The following is a 19,730-nucleotide window of genomic DNA, read 5'->3' on the forward strand; positions in this document are numbered from 1 at the left end:
TCTCTTACCATTGTGCCATGATCTTTGGCAATATATCTGCCACTGATTTTCCCCACTACCTAAATCTAGGCACAGATGACAATAATTTTTTTTTCCGATCAACCAGCAGGCTCATACCAGGTTTTATCAAATGATTTAGTCTATCACTTACTTTACAGGTAAGAGCGTAGAAAAGTATTTTAAAGCGGCTGTAAACCTTTACATATACCCAATGAAGTGACTGGCCTCGGGGGATACACAGAGATGAAACAAATCCCCCTACATAAGTTGTACCTGTTTATCTGTAGCCTTCTCTTCTCACTATCCATTTAAAGTGCAGTCTGAGAGCCCATTCACACAGGGGCAACTCCTGATCCGACTTCAGGTCGCCCCTAGTCGCCTCAGGTCGCCTCAGGTCGGACAACATTTAAAAAGCAATGTAAGTGAATGAGAGCCGTCTTAATGCACACTACTGAAGTCGCTCCGACTTCAGAAAAGGTTCCTGTACTACTTCTATCCGACTTGTAGGCGACCGGTACCCATTGATTTCAATGGAGGTCGCCTCCAAGTCGGATCTCCGTTTATACGGAGGCGACTTTGACAGAATTATCAGCTCTCAAGAGGGAACTCCACGGCAAATTTCTGAAAAAAATTTGGCGTGGGTTCCCCCTCCGAGAGCATACCAGGCCCTTAGGTCTGGTATGGATTCCAAGGGGAACCCCCTACGCCGAAAAAACGGCGTGGGGGTCCCCCCCAGATCCACACCAGACCCTTATCCGAGCACGCTACCCGGCCGGCCAGGAAAGGGGGTGGGGACGAGCGGGCGCCCCCCCCCCTCCTGAGCCGTACCAGGCCGCGTGCCCTCAACATGGGGGGGTGCCTTGGGGGAGGGGGGGCCTGTGGCCCCCCCACCCCAAAGCACCTTGTCCCCATGTCGATGAGGACAAGGGCCTCTTCCCGACAACCCTGGCCGTTGGTTGTCGGGGTCTGCGGGCGGGGGGCTTATCGGAATCCGGGAGCCCCCTTTAATAAGGGGGCCCCCGGATACCGGCCCCCCACCCTATGTGAATGAGTATGGGGTACAATGTACCCCTACCCATTCACCTGTGGAAAAAAAGTACAAAAAAAAAACACAACACAGGGAAAAAATATTTTATTGCACAGCTCCGGGGGTCTTCCGTCTTCGGGGGTCTTCTCGCCGGACTCCTCCGCTATCTTCTTGTAGCTCTTTTACTAGCGGAGGAGTCCGGCTTTCTTCCTCCCCGCCGCCAGCCTCTTCTCCCGACTTCGGGGGTCTTGTCCCCCTCTTCGGTTCTTCTGCCGGGCCACCGCGCCTTCTTATAGCTCTTTTACAGGCGGTGGCCCGGTCTTCTGTCGTCGCCGTCGCCGCCGCCGCCGCCGCCGCCGCCTTCCGTTCTTCTTCTTCTTCTCCAGGAGATGTTGACACGACGCTCTCTCCGGCCGGAATGCCAGAGCCGCCCTGCGCTGCCACTTATATAGGGACAATGGGGCGGTGTCACATGGGTTGATGTCACATGGGTTGGTCACATGGGTTGATGTCACATGGTGACCCCGCCCCCTTACCATGTGACATCAACCCATGTGACCAACCCATGTGACATCAACCCATGTGACACCGCCCCATTGTCCCTATATAAGTGGCAGCGCAGGGCGGCTCTGGCATTCCGGCCGGAGAGAGCGTCGTGTCAACATCTCCTGGAGAAGAAGAAGAAGAAGAACGGAAGGCGGCGGCGGCGGCGGCGACGACAGAAGACCGGGCCACCGCCTGTAAAAGAGCTATAAGAAGGCGCGGTGGCCCGGCAGAAGAACCGAAGAGGGGGACAAGACCCCCGAAGTCGGGAGAAGAGGCCGGCGGCGGGGAGGAAGAAAGCCGGACTCCTCCGCTAGTAAAAGAGCTACAAGAAGATAGCGGAGGAGTCCGGCGAGAAGACCCCCGAAGACGGAAGACCCCCGGAGCTGTGCAATAAAATATTTTTTCCCTGTGTTGTGTTTTTTTTTTGTACTTTTTTTCCACAGGTGAATGGGTAGGGGTACATTGTACCCCATACTCATTCACATAGGGTGGGGGGCCGGTATCCGGGGGCCCCCTTATTAAAGGGGGCTCCCGGATTCCGATAAGCCCCCCGCCCGCAGACCCCGACAACCAACGGCCAGGGTTGTCGGGAAGAGGCCCTTGTCCTCATCGACATGGGGACAAGGTGCTTTGGGGTGGGGGGGCCGCAGGCCCCCCCTCCCCCAAGGCACCCCCCCATGTTGAGGGCACGCGGCCTGGTACGGCTCAGGAGGGGGGGGGTCGCCCGCTCGTCCCCACCCCCTTTCCTGGCCGGCCGGGTAGCGTGCTCGGATAAGGGTCTGGGGGGGACCCCCACGCCGTTTTTTCGGCGTAGGGGGTTCCCCTTGGAATCCATACCAGACCTAAGGGCCTGGTATGCTCTCGGAGGGGGAACCCACGCCAAATTTTTTTCAGAAATTTGCCGTGGAGTTCCCCCTTGAGCTCATTCTCTGCTTGGCCTCGGCAAAAGTCGCCTGGCCTGGGGCGACTTGTAAGTCGTCCCAAGTCGGGCTTGAAGTCATCACAAGTCGTTTTGAAGTCGTCCCAAGTCGCGCTGTGATCTTAACTCAAGTCGTGTCCAAGTTGCCTGACTCAAGTCGCCTACAAGTCGTGTTGCCCCTGTGTGAATGGGCTCTGAGAGTTCAGAAAAAAGGGAGCTGAGCTGAAATTACACCCTGCAGAGCTCAGTGGAGGGAAGGGGCACCTCCCCTTCACACAGCACACAGTAAGAGAGCTAAGGCTGTCAATCAGCTAGAGATCCCTCCCTTCAGCTTTTTCCTCTCTGTGTCATAAAAACTTGTCAGAAGTGATTCATGCTGATAGCAGAGGAATGACGCAGCAGACAAAAATGACACTTAATGCTCTTAATTGATACAAGTACACATAATAGAGGGGCATGCTGTGTTCATATTACATGGCTAAGGTTTACAACCACTTTAAATGCTAACTTGCAGCATTTTTGTTCATTTCCATATATAATTATGGAAATGCAATGTGCCACTGAAGTTGCAAAAAAATTGACTACACAGTGAGAGTTAATTTCCTAGCACAGCTACATACTTTCTTGTTCTTCTTTTCTGGGTATGTCTAATTAATATCTTAGCTGGCCCAGCTACTTTGCTATTACTACTTAGTCTGCTGGGCTGCTGACGTCACATTCAAGATGATGGTGCCCAGTAGCAGCAGTCCCTAGTAGCAATCAGGGCTTTTGCATGTCTAATCAAAGCAAGCTTTTACAGGACAATAGCATGCCCAAAATATTGTCTGCCAAATGTACATATAATCTTACAGGAAGATTTATGTTGAAATAAAAGGTCTCTACTGCCAAGCCTCTGTGTCATACAGTTCCTATTACTGGAATGTAACTTCTGGCCCTGCTTGCTTGCTCAGCTCTTCACTTATATTTCTTGCCTTCTGACCTAATCTTTGCCTCAAATCTTTTTGTTTTTCATGTTTCTGTTGTCTGGCTTTTTGATTTCTGTTCTGCCTTTGCCTAAACGCCATCTACCCTGGCATTCACCCGTTTACCTTTTACACTCCTGTCTTATGATTTGGAATCACATTTGGTTTCCTAGATTTAAACCAACTGCTAGCATGCAATGGAGCAATCTCAAGGTTCTGACAGTATCCTAAAAATCCCAAACTTTCTCTTAGGGTCCATGGCAAATAATGGGCACTTCACCGAACCAACTGGGATCTGTACAATTCTCTGATAGTTTCCTAGTCCTTGGCTAGGAGACATGGACAGCTGTAAATGTGCATGTTGCTTGTTTTTCAGATATTTGACTTCCAACTGAGTGAAGAAGACATGAAGACCCTGGATGGCTTAAACAAAAACATGCGTTATATACAAACTCCACAGTAAGTGCCATTCTTTAATCAGAAATTAAATTTGTTCATATATGCTTACCTTTAAATCATTTTTATTGGTGGGTCATGAGCAGACCAAGGTTATGCTGAGTGCAACAAGCTCTTTAGAAGCTGTCACCTGGGACAGATCTGACAACTACACTGTCCATTTTACTATCGCACACATTCCTGGAATGAGCTCTTAAGGTACCGGGTGCTGTAGCGACCACCAGCTGGATACTGGAACATACACTAGAATGTAGACATTCGCCAGCACACCAAGGATCTTCAATTACGTCCAAACGTTTTTTATTGAAGAAAGATCAAATCACAAAACAGTGTGATGCAACGTTTCGGAGCCATGCAGGACCCCTTCGCCAGGCATGTGATGATCACATGCCATGCTATTGTAGCTTTTAATCCCTTTTGGGCTGTTTCCTTGACGATCTTAAAGCGGGAGTGCACCTAAAAAAAAAATATTAAAAGCCAGTAGCTACAAATACTGCAGCTGCTGACTTTTAATAAATGGACACTTACCTTTCCTGGAGTCCATCAATGTTGGCAGCCAAAGCCGATCAATCGCTCAGACCTCGGCTGCTGCTGCGCATCCTAAGGGCCGGTTCACACTGGGGGCGATGCGAGGCGACATGACTTGCCTCGCCGCGACCTGCCGCGACCTCAGCGGCGACTTGCAAATGACTTCTGTATAGAAGTCAATGCAAGTCGCCCCGAGGTCGCCCAAAAGTAGTACAGGAACCTTTTTTCTAAGACGGAGCGACTCGAGTCGCTCCTCTTAGAACGGTTCCATTGTACAGAACGGGGGCGACTTGTCAGATCGCGGCACGGCAAGTCGTGTCGCCCCGTGTGAACCGGCCCTTAATGGCCCCTGCTATCTCTTGGGACCTGTGTGTTTCCCAGGAGACAGCGGGGGTGACGCAATGGGGCGTGACTCCCGCGGGAGTTTATTCCCAGAAGTGGGTGCAGATCTGTATCCCCCTCCCCCATGAAAGGTGACAATTGTGGCACCGGAGGGGGGGAGGAATCAGATGAGCATAAGTTCCACTTTTGTGTGGAACTCCGCTTTAAAGGGATGCTTTGGTTTAAATATTGGTTTAGACTCTCTACAGTTAAGCCCATTGGGGTCAAACGAGACCAGTTCCCAGGTGGGGACATGCCATGTGTCGTTTGCGACTCAATAACGTTTTTATAAAGAATTGGTGCCATTGATGTGCGGCCTGCACTCTGTTACATTCTATTGATTAGAGATGTAGATGGCCGTCACCCAGATTTGGTCTTTGGAGCAAAGCCACTAGATTTGGATTATAGTACAGTTTAGCAGTTGAACTGGCAGGGCATTCAGCTTGATTTCTCAGTGGGTTTGATTTTGATCCAAGCATTAAACTTGTTCAATTAGTTTCCATAGGGGTTGCCAGTCTCCTTACCTTATATTCATAAGTTTGTGCAAATATAAGGTGCCCAACAGAGAGCATATCAATACAGGAAGCACAAGGCTAAATCATGAGACAATGACATTGCAAAAAGCCTGCTGAACTATAGGATTGTTCAAAGAAAGGTTAGAGCATTCCCTGACTTTAGTACAATAAACGGATTTCTTTTGTTCCATTCAAAGCTGGATTTGTGTTACAACAATTCTAATCAATTTATTAATTTCAAAATTAGCTTTTTTCCATTTAACATATCTTTATTTTCCACCAGTCCCTTGCAGACTGCTATAACCTGCAATACACTTGACACTGCTAATACACTTGATAATTATGTTCAAGCTGGCCCACTGTGTCAAAGTGATCCATTTTCAGTCACCAAAAGGGAAAATACTTACCTGTAAATGTTAAATGTAAAACCAACTTTGTGTCAAAACTGGTTTTATTTTCTGGGGGAGGGGGTTAGAACCTCTATCAAATATTTTTAGCTGCTTGTGACACCTTTGAAGACATTTCTTCTTAGAAGGACAAGAAATTAGGTTAATGGAGGTTACTAAGATGGAAAATAGCTGGCAGAGGTTCCAACACTTGCCAAGAAGCAAAGGGTAATTGGATTGGTTCTGTTTGTGTGAAGCGGTTCAATGCAACAAAGGGATTTCCTATAATTTCCTGTCTTTCTGACACCTTGTCATCGGGACAGAAAGTGAGGGGGAAGAGTTCAAATTTAAAGTACCGGTGGCTGTAAATGCATTTTTTTTTTCCTTAAAATAAACATATTATACTTGCCTGCTCTGTGCAATCTTATTGGCCCCAATCCTCCTCTTCTGGGGTCAGCCACCAGTGCTGTCTGCTCCTCCTCTTCTGTGAGTGCGTTATAGCAAGCTGACTGCATTAAGGGCACTCATGCGGGTGCGCTCCTGAGACGAGCTGTATGTGTTCATGGACACACACGGTGCGGTCTCATCCCCCACAGGGTTTGAATAACATCAGTGGGAGCCATTGGCTACCTCTGTGTTCTGTGAGAAGAGGGAGAGAAGCAGTGCTAATGCAGACAAGCACACACTGGGTCGAAAAATAGGTGTTTGGGGGGGGGGCTGAGGGGATTGGATTTGAACTTCTTTTTTGCCTTAATGAACAGACCAATACAATCGATGAAGTCTCAACAGGGTGCTTGCTACCTGGTGGAATTCTCTTGATTATTTACATATGAGAGGTTTATTGTGCTCCAGGATGGTAACTTCCAGAGCTTCAATGCTGAATGCTGTGGTCTCAGCTCCTTCAATTTTAGAGTCATGGCAGCTGCTATGCCCATCCCTCCCCAACCAGAGAAGCCTTTGTATTATGTGAACTCATTCACAAAATACAAAGGCTGCTGTGAATGGGCAGCAGAGGGGTGAGCATAGCTGCTCTGTGTGCTTTTCTCCTCTCAGAGCCCCAGTGTCTCCTCTGGGAGTGCAATAAACTTGTCAGATGTAAATAATAGGGATAGGTTAAGGAGGAGGCATGCACCTCCTTGGACTTAACTCATAGTGTGCCTATACTTTACCAGGTGGCTGAATTCCTGGAATTCGGCTTTTTAGGTTAAAAACATATGCCTTTAGAACCACTTTAAACCTTTTTATAAAATGAACCATTGGCTTACTGTGTTAGATTATAAGTAAACTTCTGGCAAGAGTGAACCATTGTTCTTAATATATAAAACTGACGTTTAAATCTACTTATAATTTGCCTTCCGTGGTTCTTCCCCCTAATCCATTTTGCTGGGGGCAGATTCAAAAGCTGCATTGAACTGAATAGTGGCTATGGATCCACACACACTTCCATGCGCTGTCAATCAAAAGTGAAGCGAACTTGACGGAGAACTAGTTTCATTAGTTCGCACCTAGTATACTGCTTGGCCATGAGCCTATCAATGTGACAGATGCAGTTTCCAAGGACAGAGGGCAAAAGTGAGTGTGCTGAGGAAAGAATGTCCAGTGCGGACGCTTCTTCCTCACTGCAGACAGGGACAAATTCAGGTACATGAACTGAGCTCAAGCATTGACAGTTTCCATGCTGTACCCTCATGGAATGCCAAAGGGTGTTTACAACATCCGTTATGAATTCCCCCGTATGTGTTTGGATTTTTAATAAATTATTTCACTACACTTTGCCATACTTATATGGTGTATTTGTTTCTTTTACTCAGGTGGCAGGACCATCCAAAGTACCCATTCCACGATGAATATTGAAGAATGATGTCATCAGCCATCACTACTACAGAAGAGACTTTATCAGGACTGGATGCTGATAGGTTGGCTTCACCAACACTATCTTGAAAAGGAAATTATAGCTGTATTTATGGATGATAAAAATTAATAAACTACAGTTTACATACATACTTAGCATTTGAATGAACACTGCTTTGTTTAGAATTAGGCTACATTCACACGGGAGTCAGTGTGCAGTCACCAGCAAGGATCAGTAGATTCTTACTGGTTGCTGTAAACTGTCAGCAGGTGTACAAATCAATGGCAGGCAGTGCTGCTGTCTAATTGTAACTGCTCATCAGAGCAGTTACATGCAAATACAGACCCTGGAAGCAGCCAGTGTGCTTCCAGGGTCAGCATTTCTGCAGTTTTGACCACACACAAATTGGTTATGGGTAAATTGGCCATTGTGTATGCGGCCATATCAGACTGCTGCCATGTCCAGAGTCTGTGTATAACAAATTATCTGAAACTGAACTCCCGTGACACATTGTTGACCACATTCTAAATCACTTAGAGGCTGTGTAGTGTCTGCTGTCTCTTCCGAGTATTGAAGGGTTAGTTGATTCAAGGTTGGTTGGTCTAGGAACCTTGCTCTCAATTTGTCTTTTTTTAGAAAATTGTGATATATCTGCCCTGAGTTCCCTGACCTGCACACCTGCTGTTATTTTAGAATACTGAAAATTAGCAGAGGAGAGAACTCCCCAAGCAGGACAGGAACTCATGAAAATTCCCATTGCAGCAGTATCTTCCCGATGCACAGCCTGCTGCCCTTTGAATTTGTTTGGACTGCAAAAGTCAGAAGTGGGAATGTTTATTTGTAATGCAACAAGATGGCAGTGATCTCTACCAGTCTCATGTAACATGCCGCAAATCTTTGACTATCTCTTGTAGCATCTCCAATCACTCTTGCAGTACTTCTGCAGGATGTGACTAGGGATTAGCCCCATGTTCGAGTCGAATGTAAGTTCAAATTGACCATCGGGTGGTCGCCTGTTTGGTGAATACCAGCCATTATAGGGTATCCCCAGCAAATTCGAGCATTGTGGAACGCCCTATAATGTACTGCAAGATCACAGTGCATTGGCGTCCTATGATTGGCCTAAGCATGCACCTAACCTGCATACTTTGGCCAGTCACAGGGGGCTTTGCTGAGAGAGCCACAATTAGCCAAAACAATCATGGCTCAGGGGGCTAAGTCCACGCCCCACACTATGTAAGGCTGCTTACATAGTGGGGGTATAGTGTAATGAGTGCAGCAAAATGACATTGCTAAAGGAAAAAATGTCCTCTCCAAAACACCTTGTCCACTCACCCATTTCTTGCGGCGGCCGGGTTGCGTGCTCAGATAAGGGTTTGGTATGGATTTTGTGGGGGACCCCCACGCCATTTTTATTAGATTTTTGGCGCGTTTTTTTCAATGAGTTTGTAGAGTAGAAATGTCATTTTTTGTGGTACTGTTATGAACATAGGAAAGATGTGCTACTTTAAAGGCAGACTAAGGAGACCCCCCCAGGCACAATATTAAAGGGAATATTTAATTTTTATTGTTCAACTTTAAGCATTATTAAAATCACTGCTCCTGATAAAAAGTCAGTTTTTAAAACTTTTTTTTTGCATTGATACGTGTCCCCTGGGGCAGTACCTGGATCCTCATACATTTTTTATGGCAATAACTTGCATATAAGCCTTTAAAATTAGCACTTTTTAATTTTTAATGTTCGTGTCCCATAGACTAACAGTGCTCACACAAATTTTTTGCCTGTTTGTATGTTCTGCTGCAAACCGGATCGGGGGGTGTTCGGCTCATCCCTAGATGTGCCCATCTCCTGTAATGTCTGCTGTCCCTGACAGTCCTTTGTAGCAGTACATATATAATGTGCCCCTCCCCATGGTAATGGTGAGGGTGGTTACAGCTGAGGCCCCCTGTTCCTCATAAGTTGACCAATACTGCCTTAGATGGTCTTCCTTAAAAAAATAGCCAACTATTCTAAGTATGTCTAGAGCCACAACTTATTTTGTTTAATTTTGAATACAGTAAAGATTTAAATCCCCTGGCAGTTTTCTCTTGTTGATGTCCATGTCCCATTGAGGTGGTTTCCCTTCATTTGAGGGGGGCAACAGGTGTCCCCATTGGAAGGTTTCCTCTGTGTTCCCGTTCCACTGTAAGATTTTGGTTTTCCTTTCACTTTTTTGTTTCAAAACAATGGTCACCACGACAAACAGACTGTGTGAATCTCCCCAGTGTAGACCAATAAAAACCTGATAGGGGTTGTAACCACACTGTTTACCAACATTTAAAGAGATGTTTTGCCACTACATATTCTCTAATTCCAGTGCCAAAATCACCCACAATATTTGCCTGTTGTTGACAGTAGTGCACAGGCGATACATTGTAACTCTTATTCTTCTGCATAAATTGATAGTTTTGTGATAAAAAGAGTCACAGAATGAGAATATTATGAGACTTTAGTAATAAACAGATAAGGCCTCATGCACACGAGACGCAGTTAAACGCGCGTTCAGATGCAGTTGGACAGTTTTTTCAACTGCACCTGAACTCATTCAATGTTATCCTATGTGTCCATGCACACAGTCTCGTTTTTTTCCGTTTATATGCAGTTGCGTTTAATCTCGTTTTTCCAGAAGCAAAAAAATGCGTTCAGAAACAAAAATTTCTGCGTTTCAGACGCAAAACGCGGCAAAACGCGGTAAAACGTGGCAAAACGCCGCTACCGCGTTTAGCCGCGTTTGCGTTTATATGCGTTTTTAAAGGTGACCTTTTTTTTACATTAAAAATCTCAAAAATGATTGCAAATGATGAAAAACCATTAGAAAAATATTTTAAACAATTGCAAGTGGACAATCCACAACTTGTGGCAAGTGACGTGGCAAGTGGACAATCCACAACTTGTGGCAAGTGACATGGCAGGTGGCAAGTGATGTGGCAAGTGGACAATCCACAACTTGTGGCAAGTGACGTGGCAGGAGAAGTGGCAAGTGACGTGGAAAGTGGACAATAGACAACTTGTGGCAGGTGACGTGGCAAGTGACCTGGCAGGTGACGCGGCAAGTGACTTGGCAGGTGATGTGGCAAGTGGAAAATCAACAACTTGTGGCAGGTGACTGGCATGTGACGTGGCAAGTGGACAATCCATAACTTGTGGCAGGTGACGTGGCAAGTGACGTGGCAAGTGGACAATCCACTTGTGGCAGGGGATGTGGCAAGTGACGTGGCAAGTGGACAATCCACTTGTGGCAGGTGATGTGGCAAGTGACGTGGCGAGTGGACAATCCACAACTTGTGTCAGGTGACGTGGCAAGTGGACAATCCACAACTTGTGGCAGGTGATGGGGCAAGTGATGTGGCAAGTGGACAATCCACTTGTGGCAGGGGATGTGGCAAGTGACGTGGCGAGTGGACAATCCACAACTTGTGTCAGGTGACGTGGCAAGTGGACAATCCACAACTTGTGGCAGGTGATGTGGCAAGTGATGTGGCAAGTGGACAATCCACTTGTGGCAGGTGACGTGGCAGGGGACATGGCAAGGGACGTGGCAAGTGGACAATCCACAACTTGTGGCAGGTGATGTGGCTGGTGACGTGGCAAGTGGACAATCCACATCTTGTGGCAGGTGACGTGGCAAGTGATGTGGCAAGTGGACAATCCACAGCTTGTGGCAAGTGATGTGGCAAGTGGACAATCCACAGCTTGTGGCAGGTGACGTGGCAGGTGACGTGGCAAGTGAACAATCCACAACTTGTGGCAGGTGACGTGGCAAGTGACGTGGCAGGTGAAGTGGCAAGTGACGCGGCAAGTAGACAATCCACAACTTGTGGCAGGTGATGTGGCAAGTGACGTGGCAGGTGATGTGGCAAGTCACGTGGCAAGTGGACAATCCACAACTTGTGGCAGGTGATGTGGCTGGTGACGTGGCAAGTGGACAATCCACAGCTTGTGGCAGGTGGCATGGCAGATGACGTGGAAAGTGGACAATCCACATCTCGTGGCAAGTGACGTGGCAGCTGACGTGGCAAGTGACGTGGCAAGTGGACAATCCAAAACTTGTGGCAGGTGACGTGGCAAGTGACGTGGCAGGTGACGTGGCAAGTGATGTGGCAAGTGGACAATCCACAGCTTGTGGCAAGTGACGTGGCAAGTGGACAATCCACAACTTGTGGCAGGTGACGTGGCAGGTGACGTGGCAAGTGAACAATCCACAACTTGTGGCAGGTGACGTGGCAAGTGGACAATCCACAACTTGTGGCAGGTGATGTGGCAAGTGATGTGGCAAGTGGACAATCCACTTGTGGCAGGTGACGTGGCAGGGGATGTGGCAAGGGACGTGGCAAGTGGACAATCCACAACTTGTGGCAGGTGATGTGACTGGTGACGTGGCAAGTGGACAATCCACAGCTTGTGGCAGGTGGCATGGCAGATGACGTGGAAAGTGGACAATTCACATCTCGTGGCAAGTGACGTGGCAGGTGATGTGGCAAGTGACGTGGCAAGTGGACAATCCACAATTTGTGGCAGGTGACGTGGCAGGTGATGTGGCAAGTGGACAATCCCCAACTTGTGGCAAGTGACGTGGCAAGTGGACAATCCACAACTTGTGGCAGGTGCCGTGGCAAGTGACACGGCAAATGCAAGTGTACAACTGCTCTCTATGCTGCTGCTGCTCACTCTGATCAAAATAGCAGAAATAGTTAAAAAAATGCTTTGAGAGCTTGGGGAGGGTCTACATGATGTTATCTTTATAAACGCGTTTAAACGCAAACGCGTCTAAACGCGTCTAAACGCGTCTAAACGCGGCATGCAAACGCGGCAAAACGCGCGTTTCTAAACGCGCGTTTCAGCTTTTTTTTAACAGAGGTTTCATCTGCGTCTCGTGTGCATGAGGCCTAAGAAGAAATAAGAAATGCAAAAGCTTTATTTCAGTGCTAAAACTCCAACACCATTCACTTAAAAAGTTCAGATGTATACAACAGTTAATTAAACGTTCTCATTAAACTAGTCCAAATTTCTTTTTTAAAGTTAAAGTCTAAGTTCACATTGATGCGATTTGGCATGTTAAATCGCATGCCAAATCGGTGGCTATTGCCGGCAATGGCACAGTCCGAATCAGTGCGACGCTGACTTTATGGCGCCACACCGATTCCCAAAAGTAGTTTCTGTACTACTTTTGGCTACTTTGGGTGGGATTTCAACAGACATCTGTGCAGGAACCAACACAGATGTCTCTGAAATCACCCCCAAAGCCGGGACTGACATACGGCTATGAAATCGTACGGGTTCAGCTGAACAAAATCAAGTTAAACCGAGCTTGGCCCGAAAAAACCCATTTAAAGTAAAATTAACCTGGAGTTAAGCTTCAAACTTTCCCATTAAACCATCATTCTGAGCAGTGTGACATTACAGCACTTTGTGTCATCATCTTCTTGCACTTCTTGTACAGATACACTTGACCAATGTCAATTGAGGGCTCTGGACATTGTGGTGCCCGGCTGGGAAACCCAATGTCTTAATACTCATCATGATAGGGGTATTTAGGAGATTCCTTCCAACTAAATGGGAAAAAAGAGAGGAAGATGTACATTAATCAGTAAAATTCATATCTGCAAAACAGTATCAAAAATTCAAAAGAAAAAAAAATATAGGATGAATGGCTTTGCATTTAATATTCAGGCATATAGCAGCCCCCACCTGAAACCAATAATTGTGAATGGATTTTGGTTACCCAGCAACTTCTTATGCCCTTTGGCATTTAGAGGTCAAGCCACCTGAAACTAAAATTCTGTGTTTGATAGGTGCTGGAGATTTAAGCTGGCCATACATTATACAATTTTCTCATTCAACTTTTAGATTTACCAGGATTGACCTTATATTATATGGTTTGGGTAAATCTAAAGGAAAATTGTAGAAGAAAATTGTATAATGTATGGCTAGCCTTAGACCATATGACATTTCCATGTCTTTTAGGGATTCTGTTATGCTGCATACACACAATTGGAATTTTGGTCGGAAAAAGCTCTGATAGTTTTCCCGACGGAATTCCGACGGGATTTCATTCACGCTGTCTTGCATACACACGGTCACACCAAATTCCGACTGTCAAGAGCACGGTGACATACAAGTATGACGGGACTAGAAAAAGGAAGTTTAATTGGCAGTAGCCAATAGCTTCTGTCCCGTAGTTGAATCTGAGCATACGTGAGTTTTTTGCACGTTGGAATTGCCACAGACAAACGGATCGCATTTTCGGATAGGAACTTTTCCCAACCGAAAAATTTAGAACATGCTCTCAATCTTTTTCTGTCTGGAATTCGGGCAGCAAAAGTCCGATGGAGAATACACACGGTCGCATTTTCTGACAAACAACTCTCATCGGTCTTTTGCAGGCCTAAATTCTGATCATGTGTACGCAGCATTAGAGCTGCACAGCTCTGCACACCCGCTGTGCCCATAATGAGAAGTTCCCATCATGCCTGCACTGAGTTCCTTGGTCTGTACACCTGCTGTGCCAAATATGAATGCAACTGGTAGAGCTAAAACACAAAATGATGGATGGGGACACCCAAAACTCCCAGCTGTACAGGAACAGGGATTCATGGCAGTGTAAAATCTGGTGCAGTTCTGCACAGAAACCAATCAGCTTCCAGGTTTTATACCCAACGTTTAACTGAACAAGCTGAAGTTAGAAGCTAACTGGCTACCACGCACAGCTGCACCAGATACTGAGTACACCAGTTTTAATAAATCCCCCCTAATGCATAGCATTCCCACTCAGATATTCCCAACGTCCAAACCTTGCATGAAGAAACTTAGCTGCACACCATTTTACAATGCTGCATTAAAACTGTATTGATTGTCAATACGCAACCAGTTTGGGCTTATCTTTCTATTTTTACTCTTTAACAGAGCTTAGTCCATTAAAATTTGTGAATAGGAGAAGCCCAAATGGGTTGCGCTTCGACTCTTTGTCAACAAAGTTTTACACTGAACCGCGTTCCAGTGAGCAGCTCACTCGTTTGGGTAATTAATCAATGGATGGCACTGAAATATCAACAGTTTTTGCATCAAAATAAATTGGCTTTTACATATACAGCTATGCATGATCTGAATAACTTTTTGTAATTTGTGTTTTAGGTTTAGTAATACCGTATATACTCGAGTATAAGCCGAGATTTTCAGCCCCTTTTTCTAGGCTGAAAGTGCCCCCCTCGGCTTATACTCGAGTCACCGCCGTCTGCCTACCCGATCAGCGTGTCGTGCAGACAGACAGCGGCCATTCCACTATTCAAAAGCCGCGCCTCCCTGTCTGTGATAGGCGGAACACTCAATTTCCCAGCAGTCAGTGGTCCGCCTATCACGGACATCCGCTCATCCTCATACTACGGATGAGGATGAGAGGATGTCCGTGATAGGCGGACCACTGACTGCTGGGAAATTGAGTGTTCCGCCTATCACAGACGGAGGCGCGGCTTTTGAACAGTGGAATGGCCGCCGTCTGTCACAGACGAGGAGGAGAGGTGCGGCTTTTGAATGGCATGGCCGCCGTATGTTTTTTATACATGCAGATCGGTGCAAAATGGCACACAGAGGCTGCAGAAGGACACAGAGGCTGCAGAAGGACACGGAGGCATGCACAGGACATAGGTAGGCTGCAATGGACACAGGGATGGTCATAGGGATGGACACAGGGATGGTCACAGGGATGGACACAGGGATGGTCACAGGGATGGACACAGGGATGGACACAGGGAGGTATACAGCTGCAGATGGGCATTGTTGACCCTCTTTTCCACTCTTTTAAGCTGTAACAGTAGCTGCTGCATGTCTCACCCTCGGCTTATACACGAGTCAATAAGTTTTCCCAGTTTTTTTGTGGTAAATTAGGGGCCTCGGCTTATATTCGAGTCGACCTATACTCGAGTATATACGGTACATTTAAACAGATAAATCCTATCCATGAATTCTATAAAAGTCCACAAACTACAGACAGACAAGATTCTTACATACCTATCAAGGCTTAAGTATCTAAAGTTTTTGTTAAGGCCATCCAGTTTTTTCATGTCTTCACAACTCAGCTCAAAGTCAAAGAGCTGCAAAAAAGCAACAAAACAATCATAACTACAAAGAAAATTTTGAGAGGAAACAGTGAAAAGTAAAAATTGTAGCTGGTTCTGAGATTTATACGGCTCACAAAGCTTAACCAGATTTTTCTCTGCTGCAGTTCAGTAATACTTACAGGTCTCGCTCCTACTCCAACCTGTGACTGAACCATCAAAAAGAAAAGACTGATTAGTTCATCTCTATCACTTTTCTCTCTCCCTATATCAGCATGTTCTGCGTTAGAACATGAGCACTGCAGCACAGCTGATTGACTCCATGTGCTACTTTCTCCTTTTCCAACCTGAGTTATACAGGGACCGCAAGAAGCAGGTACTTCAACTTTTTGCAATAAAAATACATTTAAGAATGTATTAATGCATGCATAACTGCAATAATTTGTGCATTTTTTATCTGCCTGGTGTTCAGCTTAAAGGGGAACTTTACTAAGCATAACAAACTGAAAACACTATTTAATTAATTTCTAATATTCAAAGTAAACTCACCCACCCATCCATGTTCCCATGCAATATTTTGCTATGAAAAACACCCCTAAAAGTACAATTGGTAAGTGGAGGCAGGATAGACTTCTATGAAGAGAAGAGATTTAAGGGATCGCCTAAAAGTGGATAAATTAGGAGATAGTCGGACAGATTGGAGAAGGGAATTCCAAAATATGGGAAAGGCTTGGGAGAAGTCCCGGAGATGAGCACGGGATGAGGTGACAAGGGAACTAGAGAGCAGGAGGTCTTGGAAGGAACGAAGGGAACAGGTTTGTTGGTATTTTGAGACTAGGTTAGGGATGTGGCTGGGTGCAGAGTTGTGGTTGGCTTTGTAAGTTAGTATTAGCATTTTAAATTTCATTTGTTGAGTAGCAGCCAATGGAGGGATTGGCAGAGAGTGGTAGCAGATGATGAGCGGTTTGTGAGGTGGATAAGTCTGGCAGCAGCAGAGCCGGCTCTAGACTTTGTGAAGCCTGGTGCCTTGTACACACGGTCGGACAATCCGACCACAAAATCCGTCAGATTTTTTCAGACGGATTTTGTCCTAAACTGGTCTTGCATACACACGGTCGGACAGAGTTGTCGGAAAATCCGATAGTTCAGAACGTGATGACGTTGAGGCTAGTAGCCAATAGCTTTGGTCTCGTAATTTGATCTGAGCATGCGTGGCACTTTGTTCGATCGGAATTCTCTACAAACGATCGGGAAAAGTCCGATCTGATTTTTTTTGTCGGAAAATTTGAGATCCTGCTCTTAAATTATTTCCATCTGAATTTTCGATGGAAAAAGTCCGATAGAGCCCACACACAATCAGATTTTCCGACAATATAATTGTACTTTTCCGTCGGAATTTCTGACCGTGTGTACAAGGGATTAGGCAAAACTTAGACATGAGGCCCCACTCACGTCCATAATAGGAAAAATAATTCAAGCAATACAAAAATAAAGATGTATGTTCCCCCACAGTGCTTCCGGCTTCCCTCCTCTTCTCTCACGCTGACTGCTGTGGGAGATCTTCAGAAAAAGGGGCTGGTAAATATGTCATTTACCAGCAGCTTCCTTTTCTAAATGTACGCAGTGAGTGTGTGACTGTCTTTACTCTGCTTCGGTTTAGGAATGGAGAGAAGCCTCTGTCTCCTGTTCATTCATCTGCAGTGCGGCTGAGGCTGCAGAGAAAGGAGGTTGGGAATGTGTTCTCTAAGTCCCTTTCTCGGTCCAAAAAAGTGAGACTTTAGGGATCTGTTTAGACCCCTGATATCTCACCAAAGAGGCCGAAAAACTCTCACCAAAAAAACGTAAAAAAAAAAAGAAAATTCTAAATCAGAGACTTAAAAGCCATGACCAATATGTAGCATAATTGAGCTACGCTCACTATATGCCACAGGTCATCTCCCTAGTAGGGGCCCCAGTGCATAATTTTGCCCATAATGCTTTTATGATGGCACTATACAATGGTGTGTAGGAGAGGAAAGTGGAGGGTGTGACAGTGGGTAGTATGTACATGAGAGGAGTGCGGAGTGTATGGTGGTGGGTAGTATGACATGAGAGGGGTGTGGAGTAGATGGGAGGGGTGGGTAATATGACATGAGAGGGGTACGCAGTGTATGGAGGTGGGTAGTATGACATGAGGGATGCAGAGTGTATGGGGATGGGTAATATGTACATGAGAGGGGTGCAGAGTGTATGGGAGGGTAGTATGTACATGAGAGGGGTGCACATGATAAAAAAGTGGTATATGGTGTGAATGTGCCCTAATTTATTTAATTTATTTTATTTAACTTAGGAAAGGCTGCAGCTTCGACCTAGCACGGGAGCGGCGGCCATCTTTGCACAGCTGGTGGCCGTTTACAATGTGATCGCTCTGTCAAATGACGGAGCGATCACAGTGGTAAACAAACCGGCATCATGATTCTCTCCCCCCCCCCCCCCCCGTGTACTGATCTGTACAGTGGAGGGGAGAGATCGGATGGCAGCAGCGCTGTGGGCTGAAACTGTAGTGCCCACAGCGCTGCTCTGTGACAATTGCAGTCACAGCCATCCCTCCATACTCTGCCAATACCCTGGCATACTCTGCCAATACTCTGCAATACCCTGCCCATACCCTGCCATACTCGGTGATACCCAGCCATACTCTGCAAAACTCGGTAATACCCAGCCATAACCAGCGATACCCAGCCATACTCTGCAATACACAGCCATACTCTGCAATACTCTGTAATACTCAGCCATAAACGGCAATACCCAGCCGTACCCAGCCATACTCAGCCAATATTACAGTGGGGGAGATGTCCATTACAGTGGGGACTATATGGTGGTGGAATTTTCACAGGTTTCTGCAAATTCAATTATTATTTGCTGATCCGAAAAATGATCCGATCCGTGACTCTGATCTGAGGAACGATCCGATCCGTGAGTTCTTTGATCCGTTGCACCCCTAATCCCTCCTGGGTTCAGCAGCAGCCGGCAGCTCTGCCTCCACCTCTATAATCTGTCTGCATGCGGCCCTGTCTGGAGGACACAGAGGGGCGCTGGAGAGAGCCGAGAGTGACAGAGGGAAGAAGCTTCAGCACTACAGCTACATACTAGGAGAGACCCTCGCTCATCCATCCGGCTCGATTAGTGGGAACACTGACAGGGTCAGAGGGGAACATTCCCTCCCACTCCTACATACACTTCAGGAAAATTAGGCGGCCGAGGCCTAAGGTGACTGCCTAATTTTCCTAATTAAAGCGATGCCTCTGGGCAGCAGCATTCGTGATGGACAGAATAGGGGATAACCTATATAAAGGTGAGCCAATAAGGAGGGAGTTGCAGTATTCGAGGCAAGCGATAACCAGGGAGTGAATGAGCTTTGTAGTATCATTTGTTAGGAAGGGGCAAATTTTGGAGAAGTTGTGGAGGTTGCAGGAGAAGGCTTTGGAAAGTGATTGGATATGGGGCGGAAAGGAGAGTTCAGAGTCCAAATGAATAATCTTGCAATTGTTTAAGAGCAGAAAGGCCTACTTCCTGCATACAAATCGAATCACCTTGGTAACCACAAGAGTGGATGACTCTTGAGGACCTGATGGCTAAATGAAAATATTGTCAATTTTCCTCTTTTGACCAAGTACACTGTTAGTAACTTGACCATGTGTAAGGAACTGGAGTCTTCCTGTTGTGCACTCAGTGACTCTTGTGTGAAAACTCTGAGGGACAACTTCCCAGTTTTGTTGGAAACTGGATACCACTTTAAAAATTGAACTTTGGAGATAGACGTGGTATCCCTATCTCTGGTAAAAGAGAAAAAAAGACACCAAAGGGCCCTTGCAGGAAAGTGTTGCAATCTTCAACATCCTTTTGTCTGAAGAAGTTGCTGTCAGAAGAACTAGTTTTACCATGAGGTACTTCAATCTAAATGAAACCATTGGAGCAAAGGGTGCTCTCCGATCCATGTCTAAGTCCCACAGAGGGAACAAGGATTTCCCTCAAGGTCATATATAGATTGTCAATTGCAAGAAGCATCTGTTCACTGGCTTTTGCAC

The 19,730-nt window shown here is 46.2% G+C and overlaps 2 protein-coding genes and 1 long non-coding RNA gene across 3 annotated transcripts in view; 2 read left to right on the plus strand and 1 right to left on the minus strand.

The window, feature by feature from the left end:
* The window catches only part of LOC143960476 (aldo-keto reductase family 1 member C3-like), a 41,417-nt gene extending 33,694 nt beyond the window's left edge, over positions 1 to 7,723 (plus strand). Inside the window, exons 8-9 of the mRNA XM_077469124.1 lie at positions 3,831 to 3,913; positions 7,532 to 7,723. Of these exons, the coding sequence (XP_077325250.1) occupies positions 3,831 to 3,913; positions 7,532 to 7,574 (126 nt within the window). The 3' untranslated portion in view covers positions 7,575 to 7,723. The remainder of the gene's footprint in view (positions 1 to 3,830; positions 3,914 to 7,531) is intronic.
* Positions 7,724 to 9,457: 1,734 nt separating this feature from the next.
* LOC143960478 (uncharacterized) lies at positions 9,458 to 14,697 on the plus strand. Its single transcript, XR_013270328.1, has 2 exons — positions 9,458 to 10,080; positions 12,504 to 14,697. It is a non-coding gene; the product is annotated as an uncharacterized LOC143960478 (long non-coding RNA).
* The window catches only part of LOC143960477 (aldo-keto reductase family 1 member C1-like), a 68,823-nt gene continuing 61,602 nt past the window's right edge, over positions 12,510 to 19,730 (minus strand). Inside the window, exons 8-9 of the mRNA XM_077469125.1 lie at positions 15,617 to 15,699; positions 12,510 to 13,161 (exon numbers count right to left, since the gene is read on the minus strand). Of these exons, the coding sequence (XP_077325251.1) occupies positions 13,119 to 13,161; positions 15,617 to 15,699 (126 nt within the window). The 3' untranslated portion in view covers positions 12,510 to 13,118. The remainder of the gene's footprint in view (positions 13,162 to 15,616; positions 15,700 to 19,730) is intronic.

This window comes from Lithobates pipiens, unplaced genomic scaffold, assembly GCF_037356315.1.
Source record: "Lithobates pipiens isolate NorthernLeopardFrog02 unplaced genomic scaffold, aLitPip1_a1.2 Scaffold_8, whole genome shotgun sequence".
In the NCBI taxonomy this organism is placed as follows: Eukaryota; Metazoa; Chordata; class Amphibia; order Anura; family Ranidae; genus Lithobates; species Lithobates pipiens.